The 12,842-nt window shown below is 47.0% G+C and overlaps 1 protein-coding gene across 1 annotated transcript in view; it reads right to left on the reverse strand.

Annotated features, from left to right (window-relative positions):
* Window positions 1–241: 241 nt before the first annotated feature.
* The window catches only part of LOC117442610 (crossover junction endonuclease MUS81-like), a 40,090-nt gene continuing 27,489 nt past the window's right edge, over window positions 242–12,842 (reverse strand). Inside the window, exons 15-21 of the mRNA XM_034078586.2 lie at window positions 9,449–9,578; window positions 8,707–8,826; window positions 4,535–4,606; window positions 4,197–4,319; window positions 3,251–3,354; window positions 1,042–1,125; window positions 242–585 (exon numbers count right to left, since the gene is read on the reverse strand). Coding sequence (XP_033934477.2) covers window positions 519–585; window positions 1,042–1,125; window positions 3,251–3,354; window positions 4,197–4,319; window positions 4,535–4,606; window positions 8,707–8,826; window positions 9,449–9,578 — 700 coding nt within the window. The 3' untranslated portion in view covers window positions 242–518. The remainder of the gene's footprint in view (window positions 586–1,041; window positions 1,126–3,250; window positions 3,355–4,196; window positions 4,320–4,534; window positions 4,607–8,706; window positions 8,827–9,448; window positions 9,579–12,842) is intronic.

Consider the following 12,842-nt stretch of genomic DNA (forward strand, 5'->3'; position numbering starts at 1 on the left):
ACTGTTTTTTTAATTGCATTTAATCGTCCTCTTATCAAATGTTTTTGGGACGTTTTTGAACGTTGTCTCAATGCTTTCGATGTCAAGTACTTTGCATTTGTCGCTGAAAAGTGCTGTAAAAGTCATCTCGTCTTGAACAAATAGTCCATTGCGTAAATGTAAAAATGAAAGCAGGGGTCACAAAGAAAAGTGCAGAGGGTTTAACAATTACAAATATTCTTCTTTATTTCATTTCTGACCGTCTAGAAGTTTACCGCAGTGCTTTCTTCACAAACTGTAGTGTAAAACATCCTATGCAATAACAACAATACTATTTAAAACCTTAAACTTTATTTAAGTTCCAGGGGGCGTTTGTGAAATTCTTCATACAAGTAGCAATATGTTACGGTGATGAGAACTTAGCAGCATGTTAATATTTACATAACAAAGGACGTTTCCATCCTAAAATGTGTTTAATTCAAGTAAGGTAGGCATGGAAACCAAGTGAAAATATGTTCATGATATGTTTTTATATTAAGCTACGTCAGTGCTCCCTGAGTGCAGTACAGCTGATAAACTGTTCTGCTCAGAGCTGGACCCAGGTTCCTGGAAAAAAGGGAAAATGAAATGTGAATTAATTGCAATTTCTTACAGTACTGCCATTACGTTAATTTGTATCTGAACTGTGAGTAAAAGCCACAGTACTTTGACTCAGGTTTTCAACTTGATATCAACAAATACTACCGTACTTTTCGGACTAGAAGCCGCGACTTTTTTCCCCATTTTTTTTTTTACAGCTAACGGCCACTAGGGAACCTCCTAAATCTATGGACTTACAGGTACAATTAACCACCTTTAACCCTACGGGCTCTATGACCGGTCCGCGTGAGACAGGTAGCGCCACCAAAGTAAAAGTGGAACCGAGAGACAGAACGAGAGCAAGACAGACGGACAATTTAGCTGCTGCGGCTTATATGCAGGTGCGCTTTATAGTCCGAAAAGTACGGTACATGGATCATTAGAGCATGCTGGGAGAAATATGAAACCAGTTGGACTACAAACCTTTTGAGCTTCCCGTATCTGATGGAGGAGAGGAGCTTCTCCTTATCAGCTTCACCTGCACATCGCTCATAGGCTGTCAGGAGACTGAGATTAAGAGAGGAAGAAAGATTTGAATTAAATATCAACAATATCTTATAGTAGCGCAATGTCTTGTACTCGTGAATATAAGAGAGTTTGCATAACAATGTGTTTATAAAACGGACAAGTCAAATCAAGCAATCTGATTGGTTCTTAGCCGTGATATAATGAGCGTATATCACGGGTAGATTTGTAGTTCTTTTCACAAGTCAGTATCCCTCCGCGTCTGAGAAAAGCTACAACCGTTACAGCTGTTACATTACGTCCGTTATGAAACTAACTAGCAAAGCTCAAGATGGAAACATGTAAGGTTAACTTGGACCTCCGGGGGGGGCTCACTATGGAGGAGTGGATTGAGCCGTGCCTATCTCCAGAAAGCACCTAAACGACGACATGCAGAGCTACGTGAAGAGCAGGTAGACCAACTGGAGAAGTAGCTTCATTCAAAAGCTTTCTGAGGCGGGTCTTGAAACAAAGCAGAGAAATGATGAGCGTCAGTGGCCACAGGTGCGAAAGCTCTCTCTAGAGCTGCTGGAAGCCAAATCTCGGGGACCGGAGAAAGTGGAGCAATATTCTCACCACGCCAAGCAACAGCCTAACAACCTCAACAAGTAACCTCGTAAGCCAAGCTACTGATGCGGGACAGGTTTTTAGTGGGTGCACAATAAACAGCAACATACACATGAATGTAAATAAATAGCCAAATAATGGATCAACGCTCTCTGTCTAATGTGTTCGCTAGCTGTTAGTGTTGTTGCATAGCAACCACCTCGCACTATGTTTCTTGCAGAAGGCAACGGAGGGACTATTTTATTTTGAACATCATTATTTACTAATAAAAACTATTTAAATTAGAGTGTGTATTTTTCTTTCATATTGCCACACTTGGTAACCGTTTTATAAAGTAAGTAAGTAAGTAACACTTTATTTATATAGCACCCTTCTCAACACGGATGTTCACAGTACAGTACACAGGACACAATTCACAGTACAACTATAAAATGTAGAATAAAAGGCATAAAACGGCAGCAGGTAATACATAGGATGAAACATACGACAAAACACCAATACAAAAAAGACAGCCACTAACTCACCTCCTCCGACGACCCAAAGGCCTGTCGGAAAAGGTGGGTCTTTAACCGCCCCTTAAAAATCTCGATTGAGGCCGAGGTTTTTATTATTTGGGGGAGTTTGTTCCAAAGCCTTGGGGCCACCGCCTCAAAGGCACGGGCACCCTTAGTCTTTAGCCTGGTTCGGGGCACCCTTAGGAGGCCTTGCTCAGAGGACCTCAGGGCCCGGGTTGTGATGTGCGGGTGGATCAGGTCATTGATGTAGGCTGGGGCTTGGCCATGGACAGCTCTATATGTGAAGACCAGTACTTTGAATTGGGTTTGAATAAAAGCAATAGCTCACTTCAGGCCGTGGTATATGCTCATATATCACAGCTAAGGGGCGTGGTTCGGCCCGACGCCAAGTATACCCTCATGTTTCAACCTTGTTTTTAATTACCCAAAGTCAGAAATGTCTCCTTTATTTTTTTAACGTATTCTTTGTTATATGAACACATATTTCATATTCCTTCAACTTACCTGTCCCATTTTGTCTATTGCATTATTGTATTGGGTTTCTATGTCTAACTCTTTCATGCTGGGCATATTGTGTGTTGCACTGCTGGAGGAGGAGGAGCATGAGATTTAAGATTACAATGTAGTTTTGCGACATGAAAAATAAAGCCTTTGAATCCTTGAAATGTAATGTTTTAATAATAATACATTTTATTTATATAGACGCCTTTCAAGGCTCTCAAGGTCGCCATACAAGACACAAAAAACTAAAAACCAGCAGAACAACAAGACAATACAATCAATAAGGACAGAAGATGCGTCATGTGATCAGGGGTGTGAAGAGACGTGATTTGAAAATGGAGGGAGAGTCAGAAACTAAAGGGCAGCAGGTGAAGTTTTGCTTCCATGATATCTATCTCTGCGAGTGCCAACTGCCTCGTTCTTTGTATACGTTATCTAAAAACACCGTTGTTGCTGCTGCAGGAAATCCCGAGTGCATTGCCAGGAACGAAAGGTAGGAATACTTGAACAGGTGAGATGTGTGAACATACCGTCTCGTGGGTTACCTGAGTGGGGTGCTGTAGAGCTCCAGGACAGCAGCTGCTTTGTCTCCCGACAGTCCGCTCACCTGCATCAGCTGCCGCGCAAACACTTCTTTCACCGTCTGACTCTGAGAGGGAGAGATTCATTTATTCAAATAGATTATGAACCGATGAGCTGATAACCAGTTCTATCACCAACATAAAAAGGTTGCTTGGTCTAATTAGCAAAATATTGTTTGTCAAGTATGCCTCAGTGACGAGACATCCCTTCTGTTATCGTATTAAGTTCATGAACATTGTATAATAATAATAATAATGCATTTTATTTATATAGCGCTTTTCACAACTCAAAGACGCTTTACAGGATGAGGGAGGGTAGACAAACAAGGACAGGCAAACAAGTAAGTAAAAAATAAAAAGGCAGTCAAGAGGAAGTTGATTGAGAGGGGGGGGGGGCTTATGGGTAGACAGAGTTGAAAAGATTTGTTTTGAGGCGGGACTGAAAGACTGTGAGGGACTAGGAGTCACGGAGATCTTGGGGGAGGGGCTTCCAGAGCCTAGGAGCTGCTACTGAGAAGGCTCTGTCCTCAAAGCTGCAGAGTGTGGATGTGGGAGTGGATAGGAGTCCGGCTGCGGTGGATCTGAGGGGCCGTGGGGGTTGATAAGGAGTGAGAAGGTTTGTGAGATAAGGGGGGGCCAGATGGTGGAGGGCTTTGTAGGTGAGGACCAGAGTTTTGTAGTTGATGCGAGACAGGAAGCCAGTGGAGGTCTTTGAGGACTGGGGTATCAGATGCTGTTCCCTTATTGCTAATGTCTACTCCTCCCTGTAACTGGGGACATGTTCTCAACTGTCTTCTGAATAAAGAATTGTAAAAAATAGATTATGGACCAACAGGGTAGTTGGAAATTAAAACAGTTATTGCGAAAAGTCTTTCTTTAAATGCAAAAACAAAGAGACGGACACACACACCTTGTTTTTGATTGCACCGTGGTTGAACTCTGCAAAGGAGATAAGAGAGCAGGGGGGGGTCCCTCTCTCCTCCTCCTCTCCATCCCCCTCCAGCTCTCTGGAGCGACACGTCAGCGTACAGTTCTGGAAAACAGATTTCAAAGTTTATTATCATAACTATTCCACTTGTTTTGGGGCCGACTTAGACACAATATACTAATTTCTTTATAGGACAAGGACAAGGACATGTCTAAGTGATTGAAGTCGAGGCAAAACCCTACCGTAATTGTTTTATCTTTTGGGACGATTTTAAAAACATACATGTATTGCTTTTATAAAATATGTATTTAAACGTTTACCTGGTAGAGTTTATTAAGGTATCGAGTCATGACGGTGAGGTAGGCCATCGACTCCCTCACATCCTGGACTCTCTTCACAAAGAAGCACACACACACATACACACATATACAAAAGACAACATGTATACATCAGAGACTCAAACAAATCTTGTTTTGTGATTAATGCAGTGCACTTTCAGACCCCATTTACACGCAAACGAATACGATGTCAAAAAAGTCTTGCGTCCCCTCTCAAGCACGCTCCAAGTCCCTCCCCTCTCAAGCACGCTCCAAGTCCCTCCCCTCTCAAGCACGCTCCAAGTCCCTCCCCTCTCAAGCACGCGCGAAGTGCCTCCCCTCTCAAGCACGCACTAAGTCCCTCCCCTCTCAAGCACGCGCTAAGTGCCTCCCCTCTCAAGCACGCGCTAAGTCCCTCCCCTTTCTCAAGCACGCTCTAAGTCCCTCCCCTCTCAAGCACGCTCTAAGTCCCTCCCCTCTCAAGCACGCACTAAGTCCCTCCCCTCTCAAGCACGCTCTAAGTCCCTCCCCTCTCAAGCACGCGCTAAGTGCCTCCCCTCTCAAGCACGCTCTAAGTCCCTCCCCTCTCAAGCACGCTCTAAGTCCCTCCCCTCTCTCGTGCACGCTCTAAGTCCCTCCCCTCTCTCGTGCACGCTCTAAGTGCCTCCCCTCTCTCAAGCACGCTCCAAGTCCCTCCCCTCTCTCAAGCATGCTCCAAGTCCCTCCCCCAAGCACGCTCTAAGTCCCTCCCCTCTCTCGTGCACGCTCTAAGTGCCTCCCCTCTCTCAAGCACGCTCCAAGTCCCTCCCCTCTCAAGCACGCTCCAAGTCCCTCCCCTCTCAAGCACGCTCTAAGTCCCTCCCCTCTCAAGCACGCGCTAAGTCCCTCCCCTCTCAAGCACGCTCTAAGTCTCTCCCCTCTCAAGCATGCTCTAAGTGCCTCCCCTCTCAAGCACGCTCTAAGTCCCTCCCCTCTCAAGCACACTCTAAGTCCCTCCCCTCTCTCGTGCACGCTCTAAGTCCCTCCCCTCTCTCGTGCACGCGCTAAGTCCCTCCCCTTTCTCAAGCACGCTCTAAGTCCCTCCCCTCTCAAGCACGCTCTAAGTCCCTCCCCTCTCAAGCACGCACTAAGTCCCTCCCCTCTCAAGCACGCTCTAAGTCCCTCCCCTCTCAAGCACGCGCTAAGTCCCTCCCCTCTCAAGCATGCTCTAAGTCTCTCCCCTCTCAAGCATGCTCTAAGTGCCTCCCCTCTCAAGCACGCTCTAAGTCCCTCCCCTCTCAAGCACACTCTAAGTCCCTCCCCTCTCTCGTGCACGCTCTAAGTCCCTCCCCTCTCTCGTGCACGCGCTAAGTCCCTCCCCTCTCTCAAGCACGCGCTAAGTGCCTCCCCTCTCTCAAGCATGCGCTAAGTGCCTCCCCTCTCAAGCATGCTCTAAGTGCCTCCCCTCTCAAGCACGCTCTAAGTCCCTCCCCTCTCAAGCACGTTCTAAGTCCCTCCCCTCTCTCGTGCACACTCTAAGTCCCTCCCCTCTCTCGTGCACACTCTAAGTCCCTCCCCTCTCAAGCATGCTCTAAGTGCCTCCCCTCTCAAGCACGCTCTAAGTCCCTCCCCTCTCAAGCACGTTCTAAGTCCCTCCCCTCTCTCGTGCACGCTCTAAGTGCCTCCCCTCTCTCAAGCACGCTCCAAGTGCCTCCCCTCTCAAGCACGCGCTAAGTCCCTCCCCTCTCTCGTGCATGCTCTGAGTCCCTCCCCTCTCAAGCACGCTCTAAGTCCCTCCCCTCTCAAGCACGCTCTAAGTGCCTCCCCTCTCAAGCACGCTCTAAGTGCCTCCCCTCTCTCAAGCACGCTCTAAGTCCCTCCCCTCTCTCAAGCACGCGCTAAGTGCCTCCCCTCTCTCAAGCACGCTCTAAGTGCCTCCCCTCTCTCAAGCACGCTCTAAGTCCCTCCCCTCTCTCGTGCACGCTCTAAGTGCCTCCCCTCTCTCGTGCATGCTCTAAGTCCCTCCCCTCTCAAGCACGCTCTAAGTCCCTCCCCTCTCAAGCACGCTCCAAGTCCCTCCCCTCTCTCGTGCACGCTCTAAGTGCCTCCCCTCTCAAGCACGCTCTAAGTCCCTCCCCTCTCAAGCACGCGCTAAGTGCCTCCCCTCTCAAGCACGCTCTAAGTCCCTCCCCTCTCAAGCACGCTCTAAGTCCCTCCCCTCTCTCGTGCACGCTCTAAGTCCCTCCCCTCTCTCGTGCACGCTCTAAGTGCCTCCCCTCTCTCAAGCACGCTCCAAGTCCCTCCCCTCTCTCAAGCATGCTCTAAGTCCCTCCCCCAAGCACGCTCTAAGTCCCTCCCCTCTCTCGTGCACGCTCTAAGTGCCTCCCCTCTCTCAAGCACGCTCCAAGTCCCTCCCCTCTCAAGCACGCTCCAAGTCCCTCCCCTCTCAAGCACGCTCTAAGTCCCTCCCCTCTCAAGCACGCGCTAAGTCCCTCCCCTCTCAAGCACGCTCTAAGTCTCTCCCCTCTCAAGCATGCTCTAAGTGCCTCCCCTCTCAAGCACGCTCTAAGTCCCTCCCCTCTCAAGCACACTCTAAGTCCCTCCCCTCTCTCGTGCACGCTCTAAGTCCCTCCCCTCTCTCGTGCACGCGCTAAGTCCCTCCCCTCTCTCAAGCACGCGCTAAGTGCCTCCCCTCTCTCAAGCATGCGCTAAGTGCCTCCCCTCTCAAGCATGCTCTAAGTGCCTCCCCTCTCAAGCACGCTCTAAGTCCCTCCCCTCTCAAGCACGTTCTAAGTCCCTCCCCTCTCTCGTGCACACTCTAAGTCCCTCCCCTCTCAAGCATGCTCTAAGTGCCTCCCCTCTCAAGCACGCTCTAAGTCCCTCCCCTCTCAAGCACGTTCTAAGTCCCTCCCCTCTCTCGTGCACGCTCTAAGTGCCTCCCCTCTCTCAAGCACGCTCCAAGTGCCTCCCCTCTCAAGCACGCGCTAAGTCCCTCCCCTCTCTCGTGCATGCTCTGAGTCCCTCCCCTCTCAAGCACGCTCTAAGTCCCTCCCCTCTCAAGCACGCTCTAAGTGCCTCCCCTCTCAAGCACGCTCTAAGTGCCTCCCCTCTCTCAAGCACGCTCTAAGTCCCTCCCCTCTCTCAAGCACGCGCTAAGTGCCTCCCCTCTCTCAAGCACGCTCTAAGTGCCTCCCCTCTCTCAAGCACGCTCTAAGTCCCTCCCCTCTCTCGTGCACGCTCTAAGTGCCTCCCCTCTCTCGTGCATGCTCTAAGTCCCTCCCTTCTCAAGCACGCTCTAAGTCCCTCCCCTCTCAAGCACGCTCCAAGTCCCTCCCCTCTCTCGTGCACGCTCTAAGTCCCTCCCCTCTCTCAAGCACGCTCTAAGTGCCTCCCATCTCTCGTGCACGCTCTAAGTCCCTCCCCTCTCTCGTGCACGCTCTAAGTGCCTCCCCTCTCTCGTGCACGCTCTAAGTCCCTCCCCTCTCTCGTGCACGCTCTAAGTGCCTCCCCTCTCTCGTGCACGCGCTAGCTGCCAGAGCATGTGAGAAAGTGAGAAGCATGGCTGCAAGTGGGAGTGTTATGCCGCTGCGCCTCGGCTTGTTGACAAAAAAGACGCCAGAAGCGAAAAACAAAAAAGTTGTTTATAGATGATGCTTAAATTGTATTTAATACAAATTCTAGTCATTTATTTAATTTATTGTTCGCATTGTTTAAAAGTTTGTGTTCTGGTTCTGGTGTGAAATAAAGCACAATAATTACATTTAAAACCGTTTCCCTTTTTTTAAGAAAAGTATCGAAAAAGAATCGCAATCTCAATTCTTGACTTGGTATCGAAACCAAAATGTTGGTATCGTGACAACACTAAGAGGAGCTGTAGATGTTGCACTAACATCTGTAGCATGGTCAGTAGCACTAGCTACTGACCATGCTACAGCAGTGAGCAGGAGGCGGGGCTATGGCTTCATCCTTATCAGGAAATGATCGTATGGGGCGTACACACGGAGCCGTTTGGCCCCCAGAGCGTTCCGGTTGCAGATCTATCCACCTATCCACGTTATCGTTTCCGCGTCTCCATTCCGGCCTCGTGTGAACGAACGGGCCATACGAAAGAGAAAAGTAGCGGATACAACCGTTTGCGTTCTCGTGTAAACAGCACCTAAAGCACCATGCAGGTGTGTGAGTGTGTGTTCTCTCACCTGTGTGTTGACGATGGCCTGCTGCAGCGTGGTCTCAGGTAAACTCAGGTGAGAGGCAGCCTTCCCACACTCCTCCACCAGGTAGCAGGGGTTACGCAGACCACAGCGCTTCAGACGGAACTGATGAGGAGAAGAAAGGAACATTTCTCGTTGTGCACGTGTAAAAAATCACTCTTTATATAATTTGATTAACAGCATCGTAGAATGTCAATTAGTGTTTTTAAATTTATAACAAGATGGAAAATGGTTTTTTTTTATCAAAAGATACGGAGAGTAAAAGCAAAGAAACTCATTACAGAAGATTTAACCTTTTTGATTTGCGATTAAATGTTTAAATTAATCATCAAGTGCAAATAAAACTTAAGATGCACCCTATGTACCTACTTTTGGACATGCACTTGAAGACAGACATGTATATACATTTTAAGTATCCATATATGTATGTTTACAGTTCCACCGAATTATTATATTGTTATTTTGATATATTCCGTGTTTCACTCGTATACCTGTTGCTGCTTTACCCATAGAATAACCCTACAGGGATTAATAAAGGTTCATCTAATCTTAAATATGATTTTCTACATTTCATATCATAATAAACTGAAAATATCTTTGGGATTATTGACCATCTGTCGGGCAAAACAAGCCATGTCAAGTCAGCATGCAGGGCTCTGGTTAACGGAGTACATGACTAATCATTCGACGGAGAAGACTCAAGTTGACGGAGATGTATTTTCTTCACCTTCTGTTCCCTGAAGCGCCCGTCGATGATGCTGCCGCACAGGTCGTCCATCCTCTTCCTCTCGATGATGTAATCCAGGACGAGCTCACGGCCGACGGGGGTCCGCAACTGACCTGGAGTCAGAGAAAAACTAAATGATTACGAGTTGGAATTTATTACAAAAATGGGGACATTGCAGAAGCGGTGGACGGTCAAAGTGAAGAGAGTAAACTACGGTGAGGAAATGTTGAATATGGTTCGTCTATTTGGACGATATAAATAAAATAATTTATTTATATTCTTGGTCTGTACTTTAAACTGATTTCTACTAACTGCACACTTTTTATTTTAGCATTATTTTGTAATCTGCCATATGTCTAATGTTCGGTTTGTGTAATGTGATAAATGTAAAAAATCAATAAATACATGTTCAAAAATAATAATAATAATAATAATAATTACGAGTTTATGTAGATAGTCTTGAGACATGCTAAGGGACACAAGGTGATGTGATTCTCTTCCTCACTTCCTGTGTCTTTTACTTTATGTTAAAGGTCCCCTATTGTACTGTTTTTCATCAATATATCACAGGTCTCAGATATATACAGAGCCTGGCTCTGATTGGCTGAAACACCAAACAGAGCATTGCAGCATTACCCATAATCCCCTCTGTTTCAGCCCTGTTTGCAAAGTGCTGATTCTCTGTCTGTTACTTTAGATGAAAATAAGGAGCCCCTCCCCACGCCCCTCTGAGAGACATTTCGTTACAAAGAACACATAAGGCGCGTTCACACCGGAGTACTTTCCCCTTTTAGTTCCGATAGTTCCTGGGATTTTGCGTTCACACCAAAAAGAGAACTTAGTTCATGAGAACTGTTCCCCCCTTTTCAGTCCCTGCTAGAGAGGGGCTACTCTCCTGGGGAGAAACAAGTTCCAATGTCTGATTGGCTGGGCGAATTGCAAACCACGCCCCGTAAAACTCAGAAACGTTTTGTGAAGCCGCCATTGTATTTGCTGGCATTAGCATTATTAGCATTAGCATTAGCCCAGCGCAGAAACGCAGAGAGACTAACTAATGGCAACACAAAAGAAAACATGGGAGCGGTGGAGATGAGGAGGTGTCGGCGTTCTGGCGATTTATTCAGAAGGCTTCAGTCGAAGCTGCTGGGACTCCCAGCAGCCAGTCCCCAACTCCGGGGACTTCGGGCGGCAGTATACGCCGTGAAGTGGTTTGCGGCCTGCCAGTAAACCCAAAGCAGAAGAAGAAGAAGTGACGTCAGCGGCTTCATTTGCCTAATCCACCCGCAGGGACTTATTCCGGTGTGAACGCGATTGGCTCTTAGTTCCATGGGGGAACTAAGTACGGCAAAGTACTTGGTGTGAACGCGGCTATTGTGTTCTAGGAGGAGATTCACATGTTCTACACATGTTGATGTAGAAGAGACATGAAGAAGAGGGGACACATGTTGATGTAGAGGAGACATGAAGAAGAGAGGACACATGTTGATGTAGAAGAGACATGAAGAAGAGGGGACACATGTTGATGTAGAAGAGACATGAAGAAGAGGGGACACATGGTGATGTAGAAGAGACATGAAGAAGAGGGGACACATGTTGATGTGGAAGAGACATGAAGAAGAGGGGACACATGTTGATGTAGAAGAGACATGGAGAAGAGGGGACACATGTTGATGTAGAAGAGACATGGAGAAGAGGGGACACATGTTGATGTGGAAGAGACATGAAGAAGAGGGGACACATGTTGATGTGGAAGAGACATGGAGAAGAGGGGACACATGTTGATGTAGAAGAGACATGGAGAAGAGGGGACACATGTTGATGTAGAAGAGACATGAAGAAGAGGGGACACATGGTGATGTAGAAGAGACATGAAGAAGAGGGGACACATGTTGATGTGGAAGAGACATGAAGAAGAGGGGACACATGTTGATGTAGAAGAGACATGGAGAAGAGGGGACACATGTTGATGTAGAAGAGACATGGAGAAGAGGGGACACATGTTGATGTAGAAGAGACATGAAGAAGAGGGGACACATGTTGATGTAGAAGAGACATGAAGAAGAGGGGACACATGTTGATGTAGAAGAGACATGAAGAAGAGGGGACACATGTTGATGTAGAAGAGACATGAAGAAGAGGGGACACATGTTGATGCAGAAGAGACATGAAGAAGAGGGGACACATGTTGATGTAGAAGAGACATGAAGAAGAGGGGACACATGTTGATGTAGAAGAGACATGAAGAAGAGGGGACACATGTTGATGAAGAAGAGACATGAAGAAGAGGGGACACATGTTGATGTGGAAGAGACATGAAGGGGACACATGTTGATGTAGAAGAGACATGAAGAAGAGGGGACACATGTTGATGTAGAAGAGACATGAAGAAGAGGGGACATATGTTGATGTAGAAGAGACATGAAGAAGAGGGGACACATGTTGATGTAGAAGAGACATGAAGAAGAGGGGACATATGTTGATGTAGAAGAGACATGAAGAAGAGGGGACACATGTTGATGTAGAAGAGACATGAAGAAGAGGGGACACATGTTGATGTAGAAGAGACATGGAGAAGAGGGGACACATGTTGATGTAGAAGAGACATGAAGAAGAGGGGACACATGTTGATGTGGAAGAGACACGAAGAAGAGGGGACACATGTTGATGTAGAAGAGACATGAAGGGGACACATGTTGATGTAGAAGAGACGACACATGTTGATGTAGAAGAGACATGAAGAAGAGGGGACACATGTTGATGTAGAAGAGACGACACATGTTGATGTAGAAGAGACATGAAGAAGAGGGGACACATGTTGATGTAGAAGAGACATGAAGAAGAGGGGACACATGTTGATGTGGAGGAGACATGAAGAAGAGGGGACACAGGTTGATGTAGAAAAGACATGAAGAAGAGGGGACACATGTTGATGTAGAAGAGACATGAAGAAGAGGGGACACATGTTGATGTAGAAGAGACATGGAGAAGAGGGGACACATGTTGATGTAGAAGAGACATGGAGAAGAGGGGACACATGTTGATGTAGAGGAGACATGAAGAAGAGGGGACACATGTTGATGTAGAAGAGACATGAAGAAGAGGGGACACATGTTGATGTAGAAGAGACATGAAGAAGAGGGGACACATGTTGATGTAGAAGAGACATGAAGAAGAGAGGACACATGTTGATGTAGAAGAGACATGAAGAAGAGGGGACACATGTTGATGTAGAAGAGACATGAAGAAGAGGGGACACATGTTGATGTAGAAGAGACGACACATGTTGATGTAGAAGAGACATGAAGAAGAGGGGACACATGTTGATGTAGAGGAGACATGAAGAAGAGGGGACACAGGTTGATGTAGAAAAGACATGAAGAAGAGGGGACACATG

Source organism: Pseudochaenichthys georgianus, chromosome 3 (assembly GCF_902827115.2).
Source record: "Pseudochaenichthys georgianus chromosome 3, fPseGeo1.2, whole genome shotgun sequence".
Taxonomy (NCBI): Eukaryota; Metazoa; Chordata; class Actinopteri; order Perciformes; family Channichthyidae; genus Pseudochaenichthys; species Pseudochaenichthys georgianus.